The sequence below is a fragment of the Trichomycterus rosablanca genome, chromosome 9 (genome assembly GCF_030014385.1).
Source record: "Trichomycterus rosablanca isolate fTriRos1 chromosome 9, fTriRos1.hap1, whole genome shotgun sequence".
NCBI classification, from domain to species: Eukaryota; Metazoa; Chordata; class Actinopteri; order Siluriformes; family Trichomycteridae; genus Trichomycterus; species Trichomycterus rosablanca.
The window spans coordinates 14,337,921-14,352,021 of NC_085996.1; the positions used below are offsets into that span (position 1 = coordinate 14,337,921).

General features: G+C 42.6%; 1 protein-coding gene across 1 annotated transcript in view; it reads right to left on the minus strand.

The window, feature by feature from the left end:
* mettl24 (methyltransferase like 24) overlaps positions 1-14,101 on the minus strand; it is a 35,688-nt gene that overhangs the window by 9,145 nt on the left and 12,442 nt on the right. The window contains exons 2-3 of the mRNA XM_063002465.1: positions 8,471-8,560; positions 6,652-6,791 (exon numbers count right to left, since the gene is read on the minus strand). Coding sequence (XP_062858535.1) covers positions 6,652-6,791; positions 8,471-8,560 — 230 coding nt within the window. The remainder of the gene's footprint in view (positions 1-6,651; positions 6,792-8,470; positions 8,561-14,101) is intronic.

Sequence of the window (14,101 nt, forward strand, 5' to 3'; positions counted from 1 at the left end):
AACCCTCCATGTACGCATGCAACTAAAAGACAACGTCTAGACCCAATCAGCTTAAATTCTAAGTGGTGGTACCGTGAAACTCGACGTCAATTGGTTCTGGCGTCGAGTTTAAAACACGTTGAGTTTCAAGGTATTTTTTTCCCCATAAGGATGTATGGGAAACCTGTTAATTCGTTCCATGGTCCCGTGATACTGCATATATTTTAGGCTAATGTAAAATAATGGGGTTGTTTTTGACACTCATACACTAAAAATAACACAAATATAATATAAAAACACTGAAATACAATTAAGAAACAGTTAAAACCATTGGTTTTAAAAATACTTTACTTCTTTATTGTTTTATTATTCTTCTTAATCGTGGAGATCTTGGAATACTGTATTCCTTAGCGAGTTCAGTAAAGGTGCACTCACATGAGAAGCAAAACCGCTTTTGCCTCGGCTGTGCCGTTGTTTTTTATGGATTGTGGCTATGCTGCTTAGCTTGCCGCTGCGTTTCCCTAAGTGGCACGGACCATGCACTTTTGCCACGTTGGGCTCGCGAGTTTTGCGGTATATAAACAATTCTAATGTGAATGTGCCCTAACACTTTGTTTACATCGCTCACCCCTTTGTTTTGCTGCGCAAAGCGGCCTACGCGAGCCAGACAAGTTCTTGCACACAAGGGTTTAAAGGTACAAATTTCTAGACGAAGGGCGTCGTGTTTCAAAGATTCAGGGGACGTCGAGTTACAAGGTACCACTGTAATATTTTAGTGTAAATATAATAAAAGGCACAAAAGTTGCAGGCAACACTGTAAAATACAGCGGTGGTAGAATCATGTGTATTTTCCCATTAGGACATGTTGTTTGTAGCTTTTCCCCTGGAACCAGTTAGAGTGTCCTCTCCAGCTGTATCACCACGTAGTACGGAGGCTGTACTGCCTCCTGCCAGAGGACACTGCAATGCAATAGTGAACACAGCCAGCAAGATCATCGGTGCCACTCTGCCCTCCCTTTCAGACATTTACAACTCCCGCCTCACCCGCAGCGCCATCCGCATCCCCAGTGACACCTCCCACCATCTACACTCATTCTTCAACCTCCTGCCCTCAGGGAAAGGGTTCTGGAGGCTGCTGAACAGTTTTATCCACCAGGCCGTCCGGATGCTGAACTCTGTCCACTACCTACCCCCTTTGCCCCCTGCCCCTGCACTGTAACACACCCCTACTCACTAACACAAGAACTCTACCTCAGTTGTTGTTTATTTAGTATTACTGCACTGTAAAGAACTGTGCTTGCCACTTTGCACATTGGTTATATAGTAAATGTTTTTTTCTATATAGTTTATGTTTCTTTATTTTCTTGTTTGTATGGGGAAGAGAGAAACAATATCACAATTCTACTGTATGTCTTGGACATGCGGTGAACTGACAATAAAAAATCTTGATCTTGATCTTTTCAGCCACAATATTGTACTACCTGGGTAAACTGTTGCTGCAAAATTGAAAGCATATAATTTCCTTAATATAATTGATATATTACAATATATCAATATAGGGTCTGTATAACACAAATGTTAATAAAGTTTGACTTAAATACCATAGAAACAATAATTCGGTTAATTGTTTAACACTTGTGCACATATTAAACAGGACAGTATAAAACCCCTTCACACACTATGCAGAAAAAACAGTGTTTATGGGCACTCAAATGCTTCAGCAGCCTAATACGGTGTAGAGAACCAGGGTTGAGGGCCACTTCTCTGATCTAAAGGGCCTAAACTAAAGACACAGTTGATTGTGTCTGAGTTAGGAATGGCTTTATCATTACATCCTTGCTTCTGCAACTCATACTGTCTACGTAGTTATTTAGACAGTAATAAACATGAGTGGTGAAGGAATACAAAGATCCTAGTGTGCTCCTCTGTACACATTAAGGCCCTGATAAAAAATCTGCAGCTGGATGGTAAAAAGATATGGTTGGCAGCCTTGATGGCATGTGCTAACTTGGACATCCTTGTTGGTGTGGGTATAATGCTATTATGGTAATGAACATTGCAATAATAATAATGAATGGAAATGACTAGACTGAGAAGGGTCTAGTACTTTAGATATTGGCTGAAGAAGCTGCTGAGTTGGCAGCTGGAAATGTGAGAGATTCCAGAGAAGGAGCTATCCTGCATAGCTGGCAAAATTCCAGACAGGTGACCTTGTAGAAAAAGTGTGTGTGTGTGTGTGTGTGTGTGTGTGTGTGTGTCTGAGTGTGTTTAATTAAGTGAGTAAGAATAACCATGAGGTTCTACAAGATCTTAAAGAAACTATTCCCATCTATCAAGATCGTGTAATATGTTTATATGTTAATGACCACTTAGATCAATTATGTACACATTTTCATCATTGTTTTTGTTATCTAGGTATGCTTTTACTTAGTAAAGTTTATACAGTATATATGGGTGGGACAGCAAGTGAACATTTTTGAACAAGCGTAAGGATTTGAGCGAGTTTGACAAGGACCAAATTGTGATAACTAGACGTCTGGGTCAAATCATCTCCAAAACTGCAGCTCTTGTGGGGTGTTCCCTGCAGTGGTCAGTATCTATCAAAAGTGGTCCAAGTAAGGAACAGTGGTAAACCAGCCATGGGTCACTGATGCATGTGGGGAGCGAAGGCTGGCCCGTGTGGTCCAATCCAACAGAGAAGCTACTGTAGCTCAAATTGCTGAAGAAGTTAATGCTGGTTCTGATAGAGAGGTGTCAGAATACACAGTGCATCACAGTGTGTTGCATATGGGGCTGCATAGCCGCACACCAGTCTGCCGATGCTGACCCCTGTCCACCACCGAAAGCGCCAATAATGGGCACGTCAAAGTCCTTGGCTGTGGCCTCTTTCAGCAGGATAATGCTCCCTGCCACAAAGCAGAAATGCTTCAGGAATGTTTTGAGGAGCACAACGACCAGTTTGAGGTGTTGCCTTGGCCTCCAAATTCCCCAGATCTCAATCCAATCGAGCATCTGTGGGATGTGCTGGACAAACAAGTCTGATCCATGGAGGCCCCACCTCACAACTTACAGGAGTTAAAGGATCTGCTGCTAACATATTGGTGCCAGTTACCACAGCACACCTTCAGGGGTCTAGTGGAGTCCATGCCTAGACGGGTCAGTGCTGTTTTGGGGACCAAAACAATATTAGGAAGGTGGTCATAATGTTATAATATAGGTCATAATATACTGATCAGCCATAACTTGTTTCTACACTCACTGTCCATTTTATCAGCTCCACTTACTATATAGAAGCACTTTGTAGTTCTACAATTACTGACTGTCCCTTGGTGGCTTGGTGTCTTTAAGCAACTGCTCATATTACTTATAGGAAGAGCCTAATTATTTCACAACCCTGTTTAAAAAACAATGTCTTCTGTGTAAACAGGCTATAAAGTATGTAGAGAAACAGATGGATACAGTTAGTAATTGTAGAACTACGAAGTGCTTCTATATGGTAAGTGGAGCTGATAAAATGGACAGTGAGGTGGTGGTTTTAATGTTATGGCTGATCGGTGTACATATATTGTCCTTAAATGGAAATTCTTATGTATTTGTCTGTTTAGGTAATCTAACCGTAGTGAATGTACAGTGTATCACAAAAGTGAGTACACCCCTCACATTTCTGCAAATATTTCATTATATCTTTTCATGGGACAACACTATAGACATGAAACTTGGATATAACTTAGAGTAGTCAGTGTACAACTTGTATAGCAGTGTAGATTTACTGTCTTCTGAAAATAACTCAACACACAGCCATTAATGTCTAAATGGCTGGCAACATAAGTGAGTACACCCCACAGTGAACATGTCCAAATTGTGCCCAAAGTGTCAATATTTTGTGTGACCACCATTATTATCCAGCACTGCCTTAACCCTCCTGGGCATGGAATTCACTAGAGCTGCACAGGTTGCTACTGGAATCCTCTTCCACTCCTCCATGATGACATCACGGAGCTGGTGGATGTTAGACACCTTAAACTCCTCCACCTTCCACTTGAGGATGCGCCACAGGTGCTCAATTGGGTTTAGTCCATCACCTTTACCTTCAGCTTCCTCAGCAAGGCAGTTGTCATCTTGGAGGTTGTGTTTGGGGTCGTTATCCTGTTGGAAAACTGCCATGAGGCCCAGTTTTCGAAGGTAGGGGATCATGCTCTGTTTCAGAATGTCACAGTACATGTTGGAATTCATGTTTCCCTCAATGAACTGCAGCTCCCCAGTGCCAGCAACACTCATGCAGCCCAAGACCATGATGCTACCACCACCATGCTTGACTGTAGGCAAGATACAGTTGTCTTGGTACTTCTCACCAGGGCGCCGCCACACATGCTGGACACCATCTGAGCCAAACAAGTTTATCTTGGTCTCGTCAGACCACAGGGCATTCCAGTAATCCATGTTCTTGGACTGCTTGTCTTCAGCAAACTGTTTGCTGGCTTTCTTGTGCGTCAGCTTCCTTCTGGGATGACGACCATGCAGACCGAGTTGATGCAGTGTGCGGCGTATGGTCTGAGCACTGACAGGCTGACCTCCCACGTCTTCAACCTCTGCAGCAATGCTGGCAGCACTCATGTGTCTATTTTTTAAAGCCAACCTCTGGATATGACGCCGAACATGTGGACTCAACTTCTTTGGTCGACCCTGGCGAAGCCTGTTCCGAGTGGAACCTGTCCTGGAAAACCGCTGTATGACCTTGGCCACCATGCTGTAGCTCAGTTTCAGGGTGTTAGCAATCTTCTTATAGCCCAGGCCATCTTTGTGGAGAGCAACAATTCTATTTCTCACATCCTCAGAGAGTTCTTTGCCATGAGGTGCCATGTTGAATATCCAGTGGCCAGTATGAGAGAATTGTACCCAAAACACCAAATTTAACAGCCCTGCTCCCCATTTACACCTGGGACCTTGACACATGACACCAGGGAGGGACAACGACACATTTGGGCACAATTTGGACATGTTCACTGTGGGGTGTACTCACTTATGTTGCCAGCTATTTAGACATTAATGGCTTTGTGTTGAGTTATTTTCAGAAGACAGTAAATCTACACTGCTATACAAGCTGTACACTGACTACTCTAAGTTATATCCAAGTTTCATGTCTATAGTGTTGTCCCATGAAAAGATATAATCAAATATTTGCAAAAATGTGAGGGGTGTACTCACTTTTGTGATACACTGTATATAATATAATCAGTTTTAAAATTCCTCATTCTTGTTTGGCATTCTTGTTTGGCCAATATTTCATCACCAGCCTGAACATCTGGATTGCTTGACACCCCTCACTCATGGGCACATAACCGGTCTGTGGGGGTCAGAATTCTTGCTGGTTGGTAGGGGATCAAATACTTATTTCCCTTAATTAAATACAAATTAATTTATAACTTTTATTTAATGTTTTTTTTCTGGATTTTTTGTTGATATTCTGTCTCTCTCTGTTAAAATAAACCTTCCATAAAAATTATAGACTGTTCAAGTCTTTGTAAGGGGGTAAACTTACAAAATCAGCAGGGGATCAAATACTTATTTTCCTTACTGTATACCTATCTGGTATGTGCATTCGTTGATTATTTTATAAGCCATTTCTTTCATATAGATCAACTTTCTGGTTATACAATTACTGACTGTAACCCATGGCATCTCGACAAGACAACAGAAGTCCCTGTTGTAGCAACAAAGATGGGGAAACCCTATCTCACCTTTGCTTTCTCAGATGTGACTAATAGCACCACTAAGACTTAAACAGGAGCTAAAACTCTTAAAGGCTTAGTGGGTAGCACTGTCGCCTCACAGCAAGAAGGTCCTGGGTTCGATTCCCAGGTGGAGCAGTCTGGGTCCTTTAGTTTATGCATTTTTCCCCTTTTTTCTCCCTTTTAGAGTGTCCAATTTCCCAATTATGTCATGCTTCCTCTCCACCAATGCCGATCCCCGCTCTGATTGAGGAGAACGAAGCTAACCCACGCCCCCTCTAACACGTGGGCAGCAGCCGTATGCATTTTGTCACCTATAGTTTGACGAGTGCAGTGCAGATCAGCACTGTGTATGGAGAGACACACCCTGACAGCACTCTTTCCCATCTCTGTGCAGGTGTTGTCAATCCGACTTTTTAATATCCCACCCCTATCTAAACAACAGCTAATCGTTGTTCATGTGGCAGCTCAGCCCAGCCGGAAGGCAGAGCTGAGACTGTATACGATGTATTCGAGATCCCAGCTCTGGTTCCAGTGTGTGTTTTTAGCACTGTGCCAGTCTGGGTCCTTTCTGTGTGGAGTTTGCATGTTCTCCCCTTGTCCACATGGGTTACCTCTGAGAGCTCAGGTTTCAGTCAGGGTAATTGGAGATACTAAAAACACATCACACAGATGGGTGTGTGAATGTGTTTGTGTGTCTGCCCTGCGACAGACTGGCGCCCCTGTCCAGGGTGTTTCAGTGGGCCTTGCGCCCATTGATTAGGATAAGCGTCTTAGAAAGCAAGCAAGTGAGTTTTCTTTGCCTAAAACTTAATATTTATGCTTTTAATAACTCATATGTGACCCCATCTGCATCTCAGGTGACCCTATGTGAGGTCCTGACCCCAAGGTTAAAAAATACAGTATTTAATACAGCAGCAGTATGATAAAGAAAGAATTTTACCCCAGTGAATAGACTCGGCACTGTTTAGCATTGATTCTTTGACTCAGGCTGAATCTGTTATCCAAACATAGTGCCCATGATCTCTGAGCCTGCACGTCGTCTCTCCATAACACTGAAGAATCAGCAATTTCACAGGACACCTGCACAACACACAAATGAGCAGTAGGTAACATTCTGTACACTGTGTGTTCAGCTGGAAATATGATCCACAATCTGAAAATCAAATCATTAATAAGTTCTTTTTTTATTTTATCTAACACTGGAAGACTGGAAGACAGGGATAATAATGTAAAAAGAAAGTACCCTAAACAACTAAACAACACATCACACCCCCTACATGACCTGATAGTCAGACAGTGGAGCACTTTTAGGAACAGACCCATCCAGCGCCGCTGTAACAAGGAATGGTACAGGAGATCGTTGGTACCAACAGCAATCACACTATCAGGACAGACTCATGAACATGATCACTCACACTGCCTTTGCACATATGTAAATATTTAAGGCAAAGGACACTCTCATAACAGTTTATTATACTACATGTTACATATATATTACATATTATATATCTTTATTATATTTATTGACCTACAGCGACACAGTATTGTACAAAGCACATCTGTTAATCTATCTATCTATCTATCTATCTATCTATCTATCTATCTATCTATCTATCTATCTATCTATCTATCTATCTATCTATCTATCTATCTATCTATCTATCTATCTATCTATCTCTGTCTGTCTGTCTGTCTGTCTGTCTGTCTGTCTGTCTGTCTGTCTGTCTTCTTGTTCCTCAGCCTTGGTCACGTTTTTCGGTTACGGTCGGCACTTCCGGCTTCTTCCCGTTAGGGGTCGCCAGCGGGATTTGGCACAGTTTTTACGCCGGATGCCCTTCCTGACACAACCCTCCCGATTCATCCGGGCTTGGAATCGGCACTACAATGCACTGGTTTGTGCATCTAGCGGCTAGGTATCTATGGGACAATTTAGTGTTTCCAATTAGCCTGGTGGCATGTTTTTGGACTGTGGGAGGAAATCTATCTATCTGTCTGTCTGTCTGTCTGTCTGTCTGTCTGTCTGTCTGTCTGTCTGTCTGTCTGTCTGGGGAACAAAACAGGGTTTAAATATGTAGAGTAATTACTACTAACCACTAATCAACCCTCAAGTTCATCTCCCAATCTCCTTCCTCAAATTACAGCCCTAAGCTGAACCACACCTCACCTGTCATAATCTTGCTTAAATAATCATGGACATCCTGGGGAAAAAACGTCACCTTAATGGCAGTATATGTCTCTATAAAATCCCAACATACACCTCTGTGTCAATGGTAAACATTCACATTCATGTAGTGGTGCTGGAGCCTATCCCAGCTCTCAATGAGCACAAGGCACACAAAAACACCCTGGACAGGCTACCAGTCCATGGCAAATTTTATCCAAAGTGACTTACAATTGTGGCTGAATACAATTCAAGCAACTGAAGGTTAAAAACCTTGCTCAGGGGCCCAACAGTGGCAAGTTGGTGGTAGTGGGGCTTGAACAGGCAACCTTTTGATTACTAGTTCTGTACCTCTGCCCTGTGAACTAATTTCTAAATAGAACTTATGTAAGGCTTTCTTTGCATACTAGAGATTCAGGTTGCACTTCTTGATGCAGCAGCGGCCTGTGTTAAATAACAACAAGTTTCCAAAGTGCTTCTGAGTCCATGAGATTATATTTATCATTATTATTATATTTAACTGCATTTTAGTGTCCCAACCTTTCTGGAAATGGGTCTTATACATTTAAGCCACTGGTGTACAGTATGTATGTTTTACCTGTGGCGTTGTGATGTACTTGATGAACCTGAGTGCTTCATCTTCAAGACTGTGATTTCTATTCGCCCATGGCTCCAGCTTTATCTTCCACTGCACACACACACACACACACACACACACACACACACACACACATTGAAAGTCAGTGGTTGTGCGTTTCTCCCTGAGGGCAAAGCTTGATCTGGAGTGGTCAGCGTAATACACTGAAAGCTGTGCAGTGGACTGTAGCGGCATGATTCTGACTCTAGATTAGAGACTGTTGGATTGAATTTCCACTGTTACACAACAGCACTTCACACTAAAGTGACTCACTGAAGGTTCTAAAAGTCTTTCTCCCTGTTTAAAGACAAGAGAAGCCCCGAAGGCTCAAATTTCACCACATACACACATGACGGGGGGTGATTTTTCTCTGTGTTGCTTTTCTGCTTGTCAGTTTCTCCCAATTAATCATTTTATTGGATGCTGTGGGCTGTTGGCATTAGCCTGTGTCTATGTGAACAGTAGGGGTTCATGGTTTTTGCTGCCTGGTTAGTCTACATGTTTAAATTGTATAATTATGAATCATCGAATGTGATAAAAATACTAATTAAGGGGGAAAAATCACAGCTTTAAAACATATATGGTTGAAAAATTGCTTTTGCAGAAATTCAGTTAAAATTTTGATGTTGATCCTTTGGTCAAATTGTCTACAGATGTTAGACAATTCAAATGGAATTTATCACATCATAGTCTTGGCTTGTCCATGCAAACACATTTATCTTTTTATTTAGAAGCCAGTGTACCTCAAAGAAAGATTGGAAGGGATTTGCATATTTCTCCCTCTACAGTGTATAATATCATTAAACAATTCAAGGAATCTGGAGGAATCCACAAAGTTGAATCAGTTAAGCTGGACACAAGTTTGTTGTAGAGAAACGTTTCGTCACTCAATCTGAATGACTTCTTCAGTCTGAGCTGGTGTTGAATACCCCAACCTTATATGCAGTTGATTTGCATAACGACTGATCACTGCCCATTGCATAACAATGGAACTGGTGATCAGGTCTATATGAAATTCACAATGACCACTAATTACAATGGCCATGTGTGTCTTTCACACATGATTGGGGTAAAGCTCCAATGAATGTGGTTATCCCAACTGGGCATTCGTAAAAGCGGGGAAAATGCCCAAACACAGCTCCAGTGGATCAAAGGGAGGAGAAGAACAACCGCAGTCTAAGCGCAAACCACTGGTGATTCCGTATGTGGCAGGAGTATCGGAACAATTAAGACGGATATTCTCCAAACACCGTGTTTCAGTTGCTTTCAAACCCCAGAACACACTACGCCAGCAATTAGTTCACCCTAAGGACCGGGTTCCTCGACACAAACAGAGTAACGTAGTGTATGCTGTTAGGTGCCGGGAGGATTTTCGGGAACTGTACATCGGGGAAACTAAACAGCCACTGGCGAAACGGATGGCCCAACATAGAAGATCGACCTCTTCTGGCCAGGACTCTGCGGTTTACACCCACCTGCAAGCCAACGGCCACTCATTTAATGATGAAGATGTGCAGATCCTTGACAAGGAGGAACGCTGGTTTGAACGTGGAGTCAAAGAGGCCATCTATGTGAAGAGGGAACCCCAATCATGTGTGAAAGACACACATGGCCATTGTAATTAATGGTCATTGTGAATTTCATATAGACCTGATCACCAGTTCCATTGTTATGCAATGGGCAGTGATCAGTCGTTATGCAAATCAACTGCATATAAGGTTGGGGTATTCAACACCAGCTCAGACTGAAGAAGTCATTCGGATTGAGTGACGAAACGTATCTCTACAACAAACTTGTGTCCAGATGAACTGATTCAACTTTGTGGATTTGTGTACCTGGATTATTGAGCATGCATCAACAGAATCTGGGGGAATGTCAATGTGTAAAGGCCAAGGGTGCAAGCTTAGGCTGAACGCCCGTGATCTTCGATCCCTCAGACGGCACTGCATCAAGAACCGCCACTCAACAATAGCTGATATAACACATGGGTAAGGGATTACTTTGGCAAACCTTTGTCAAGCACTACAATACAGAGTTAGATGCACAAATGCCACTTAAAACTTTACGGTGCAAAAGAGAAGCCTTATGTTAACCATGATCAGAAGTGGCGTCGACTTCTCTGGGCTCTGAGGCATCTAGGATGGACCATCACACAGTGGAAACGTGTGTTGTGGTCAGATGAATCAGCATTCCAGGTCTTTTTTGGAAAAAAATGGATGCCGTGTGCTCCAGACCAAAGATGAAAAGGACCATCCAGACTGTCATCAGCAACAAGTCCAATATATATATATATATATATATATATATATATATATATATATATATATATATATATATATATACAGTGTATCACAAAAGTGAGTACACCCCTCACATTTCTGCAAATATTTCATTATATCTTTTCATGGGACAACACTATAGACATGAAACTTGGATATAACTTAGAGTAGTCAGTGTACAGCTTGTATAGCGATGTAGATTTACTGTCTTCTGAAAATAACTCAACACACAGCCATTAATGTCTAAATGGCTGGCAACATCAGTGAGTACACCCCACAGTGAACATGTCCAAATTGTGCCCAAATGTGTCGTTGTCCCTCCCTGGTGTCATGTGTCAAGGTCCCAGGTGTAAATGGGGAGCAGGGCTGTTAAATTTGGTGTTTTGGGTACAATTCTCTCATACTGGCCACTGGATATTCAACATGGCACCTCATGGCAAAGAACTCTCTGAGGATGTGAGAAATAGAATTGTTGCTCTCCACAAAGATGGCCTGGGCTATAAGAAGATTGCTAACACCCTGAAACTGAGCTACAGCATGGTGGCCAAGGTCATACAGCGGTTTTCCAGGACAGGTTCCACTCGGAACAGGCTTCGCCAGGGTCGACCAAAGAAGTTGAGTCCACGTGTTCGGCGTCAAATCCAGAGGTTGGCTTTAAAAAATAGACACATGAGTGCTGCCAGCATTGCTGCAGAGGTTGAAGACGTGGGAGGTCAGCCTGTCAGTGCTTAGACCATACGCCGCACACTGCATCAACTCGGTCTGCATGGTCGTCATCCCAGAAGGAAGCTGATGCACAAGAAAACCCGCAAACAGTTTGCTGAAGACAAGCAGTCCAAGAACATGGATTACTGGAATGCCCTGTGGTCTGACGAGACCAAGATAAACTTGTTTGGCTCAGATGGTGTCCAGCATGTGTGGCGGCGCCCTGGTGAGAAGTACCAAGACAACTGTATCTTGCCTACAGTCAAGCATGGTGGTGGTAGCATCATGGTCTTGGGCTGCATGAGTGTTGCTGGCACTGGGGAGCTGCAGTTCATTGAGGGAAACATGAATTCCAACATGTACTGTGACATTCTGAAACAGAGCATGATCCCCTCCCTTTGAAAACTGGGCCTCATGGCAGTTTTCCAACAGGATAACGACCCCAAACACAACCTCCAAGATGACAACTGCCTTGCTGAGGAAGCTGAAGGTAAAGGTGATGGACTAAACCCAATTGAGCACCTGTGGCGCATCCTCAAGTGGAAGGTGGAGGAGTTCAAGGTGTCTAACATCCACCAGCTCCGTGATGTCATCATGGAGGAGTGGAAGAGGATTCCAGTAGCAACCTGTGCAGCTCTGGTGAATTCCATGCCCAGGAGGGTTAAGGCAGTGCTGGATAATAATGGTGGTCACACAAAATATTGACACTTTGGGCACAATTTGGACATGTTCACTGTGGGGTGTACTCACTTATGTTGCCAGCCATTTAGACATTAATGGCTGTGTGTTGAGTTATTTTCAGAAGACAGTAAATCTACATCGCTATACAAGTTGTACACTGACTATTCTAAGTTATATCCAAGTTTCATGTCTATAGTGTTGACCCATTGAAAGATATAATGAAATATTTGCAGAAATGTGAGGGGTGTACTCACTTTTGTGATACACTGTATATACAGTGCCTTGCAAAAGTATTCAGCCCCCTTGCACTTTTCAACCTTTTGCCACATTTCAGGCTTCAAACATAACGATATGAAATTGTAATTTTTTGTGAAGAATCAACAACAAGTGGGACACAATCGTGAAGTGGAACGAAATTTATTGGATATTTTAAACTTTTTTTAGAAATAAAAAACTAAAAAGTGGGGCGTGCAATATTATTCAGCCCCTTTACTTTCAGTGCAGCAAACTCACTCCAGAAGTTCAGTGAGGATCTCTGAATGATCCAATGTTGACCTAAATGACTGATGGTGATAAATAGAATCCACCTGTGTGTAATCAAGTCTCCGTATAAATGCACCTGCTCTGTGACAGTCTCAGAGTTCTGTTTAAAGCGCAGAGAGCATCATGAAGACCAAGGAACACACCAGGCAGGTCCGAGATACTGTTGTGGAGAAGTTTAAAGCCGGATTTGGATACAAAAAGATTTCCCAAGCTTTAAACATCTCAAGGAGCACTGTGCAAGCGATCATATTGAAATGGAAGGAGTATCAGACCACTGCAAATCTACCAAGACCCGGCCGTCCCTCTAAACTTTCAGCTCAAACAAGGAGAAGACTGATCAGAGATGCAGCCAAGAGGCCCATGATCACTCTGAATGAACTGCAGAGATCTACAGCTGAGGTGGGAGACTCTGTCCATAGGACACAATCAGTCGTACACTGCACAAATCTGGCCTTTATGGAAGAGTGGCAAGAAGAAAGCCATTTCTCAAAGATATCTATAAAAAGTCACCTGGGAGACACACCAAACATGTGGAAGAAGGTGCTCTGGTCAGATGAAACCAAAATCGAACTTTTTGGCCACAATGCAAAACGTTATGTTTGGCGTAAAAGCAACACAGCTCATCACCCTGAACACACCATCCCCACTGTCAAACATGGTGGTGGCAGCATCATGGTTTGGGCCTGCTTTTCTTCAGCAGGGACAGGGAAGATGGTTAAAATTGATGGGAAGATGGATGGAGCCAAATACAGGACCATTCTGGAAGAAAACCTGTTGCAGTCTGCAAAAGACCTGAGACTGGGACGGAGATTTATCTTCCAACAAGACAATGATCCAAAACATAAAGCAAAATCTACAATGGAATGGTTCACAAATAAACGTATCCAGGTGTTAGAATGGCCAAGTCAAAGTCCAGACCTGAATCCCATCGAGAATCTGTGGAAAGAGCTGAAAACTGCTGTTCACATACGCTCTCCATCCAACCTCACTGAGCTCGAGCTGTTTTGCAAGGAAGAATGGGCAAAAATTTCAGTCTCTCGATGTGCAAAACTGATAGAGACATACCCCAAGCGACTTGCAGCTGTAATCGCAGCAAAAGGTGGCGCTACAAAGTATTAACGCAATAATATTGCACGCCCCACTTTTCAGTTTTTTATTTCTAAAAAAAGTTTAAAATATCCAATAAATTTCGTTCCACTTCACGATTGTGTCCCACTTGTTGTTGATTCTTCACAAAAAATTACAATTTCATATCGTTATGTTTGAAGCCTGAAATGTGGCAAAAGGTTGAAAAGTTCAAGGGGGCTGAATACTTTTGCAAGGCACTGTATATATACCAATTAGGCATAACATTATGACCACCTCCTTGTTTCTACACTCACTG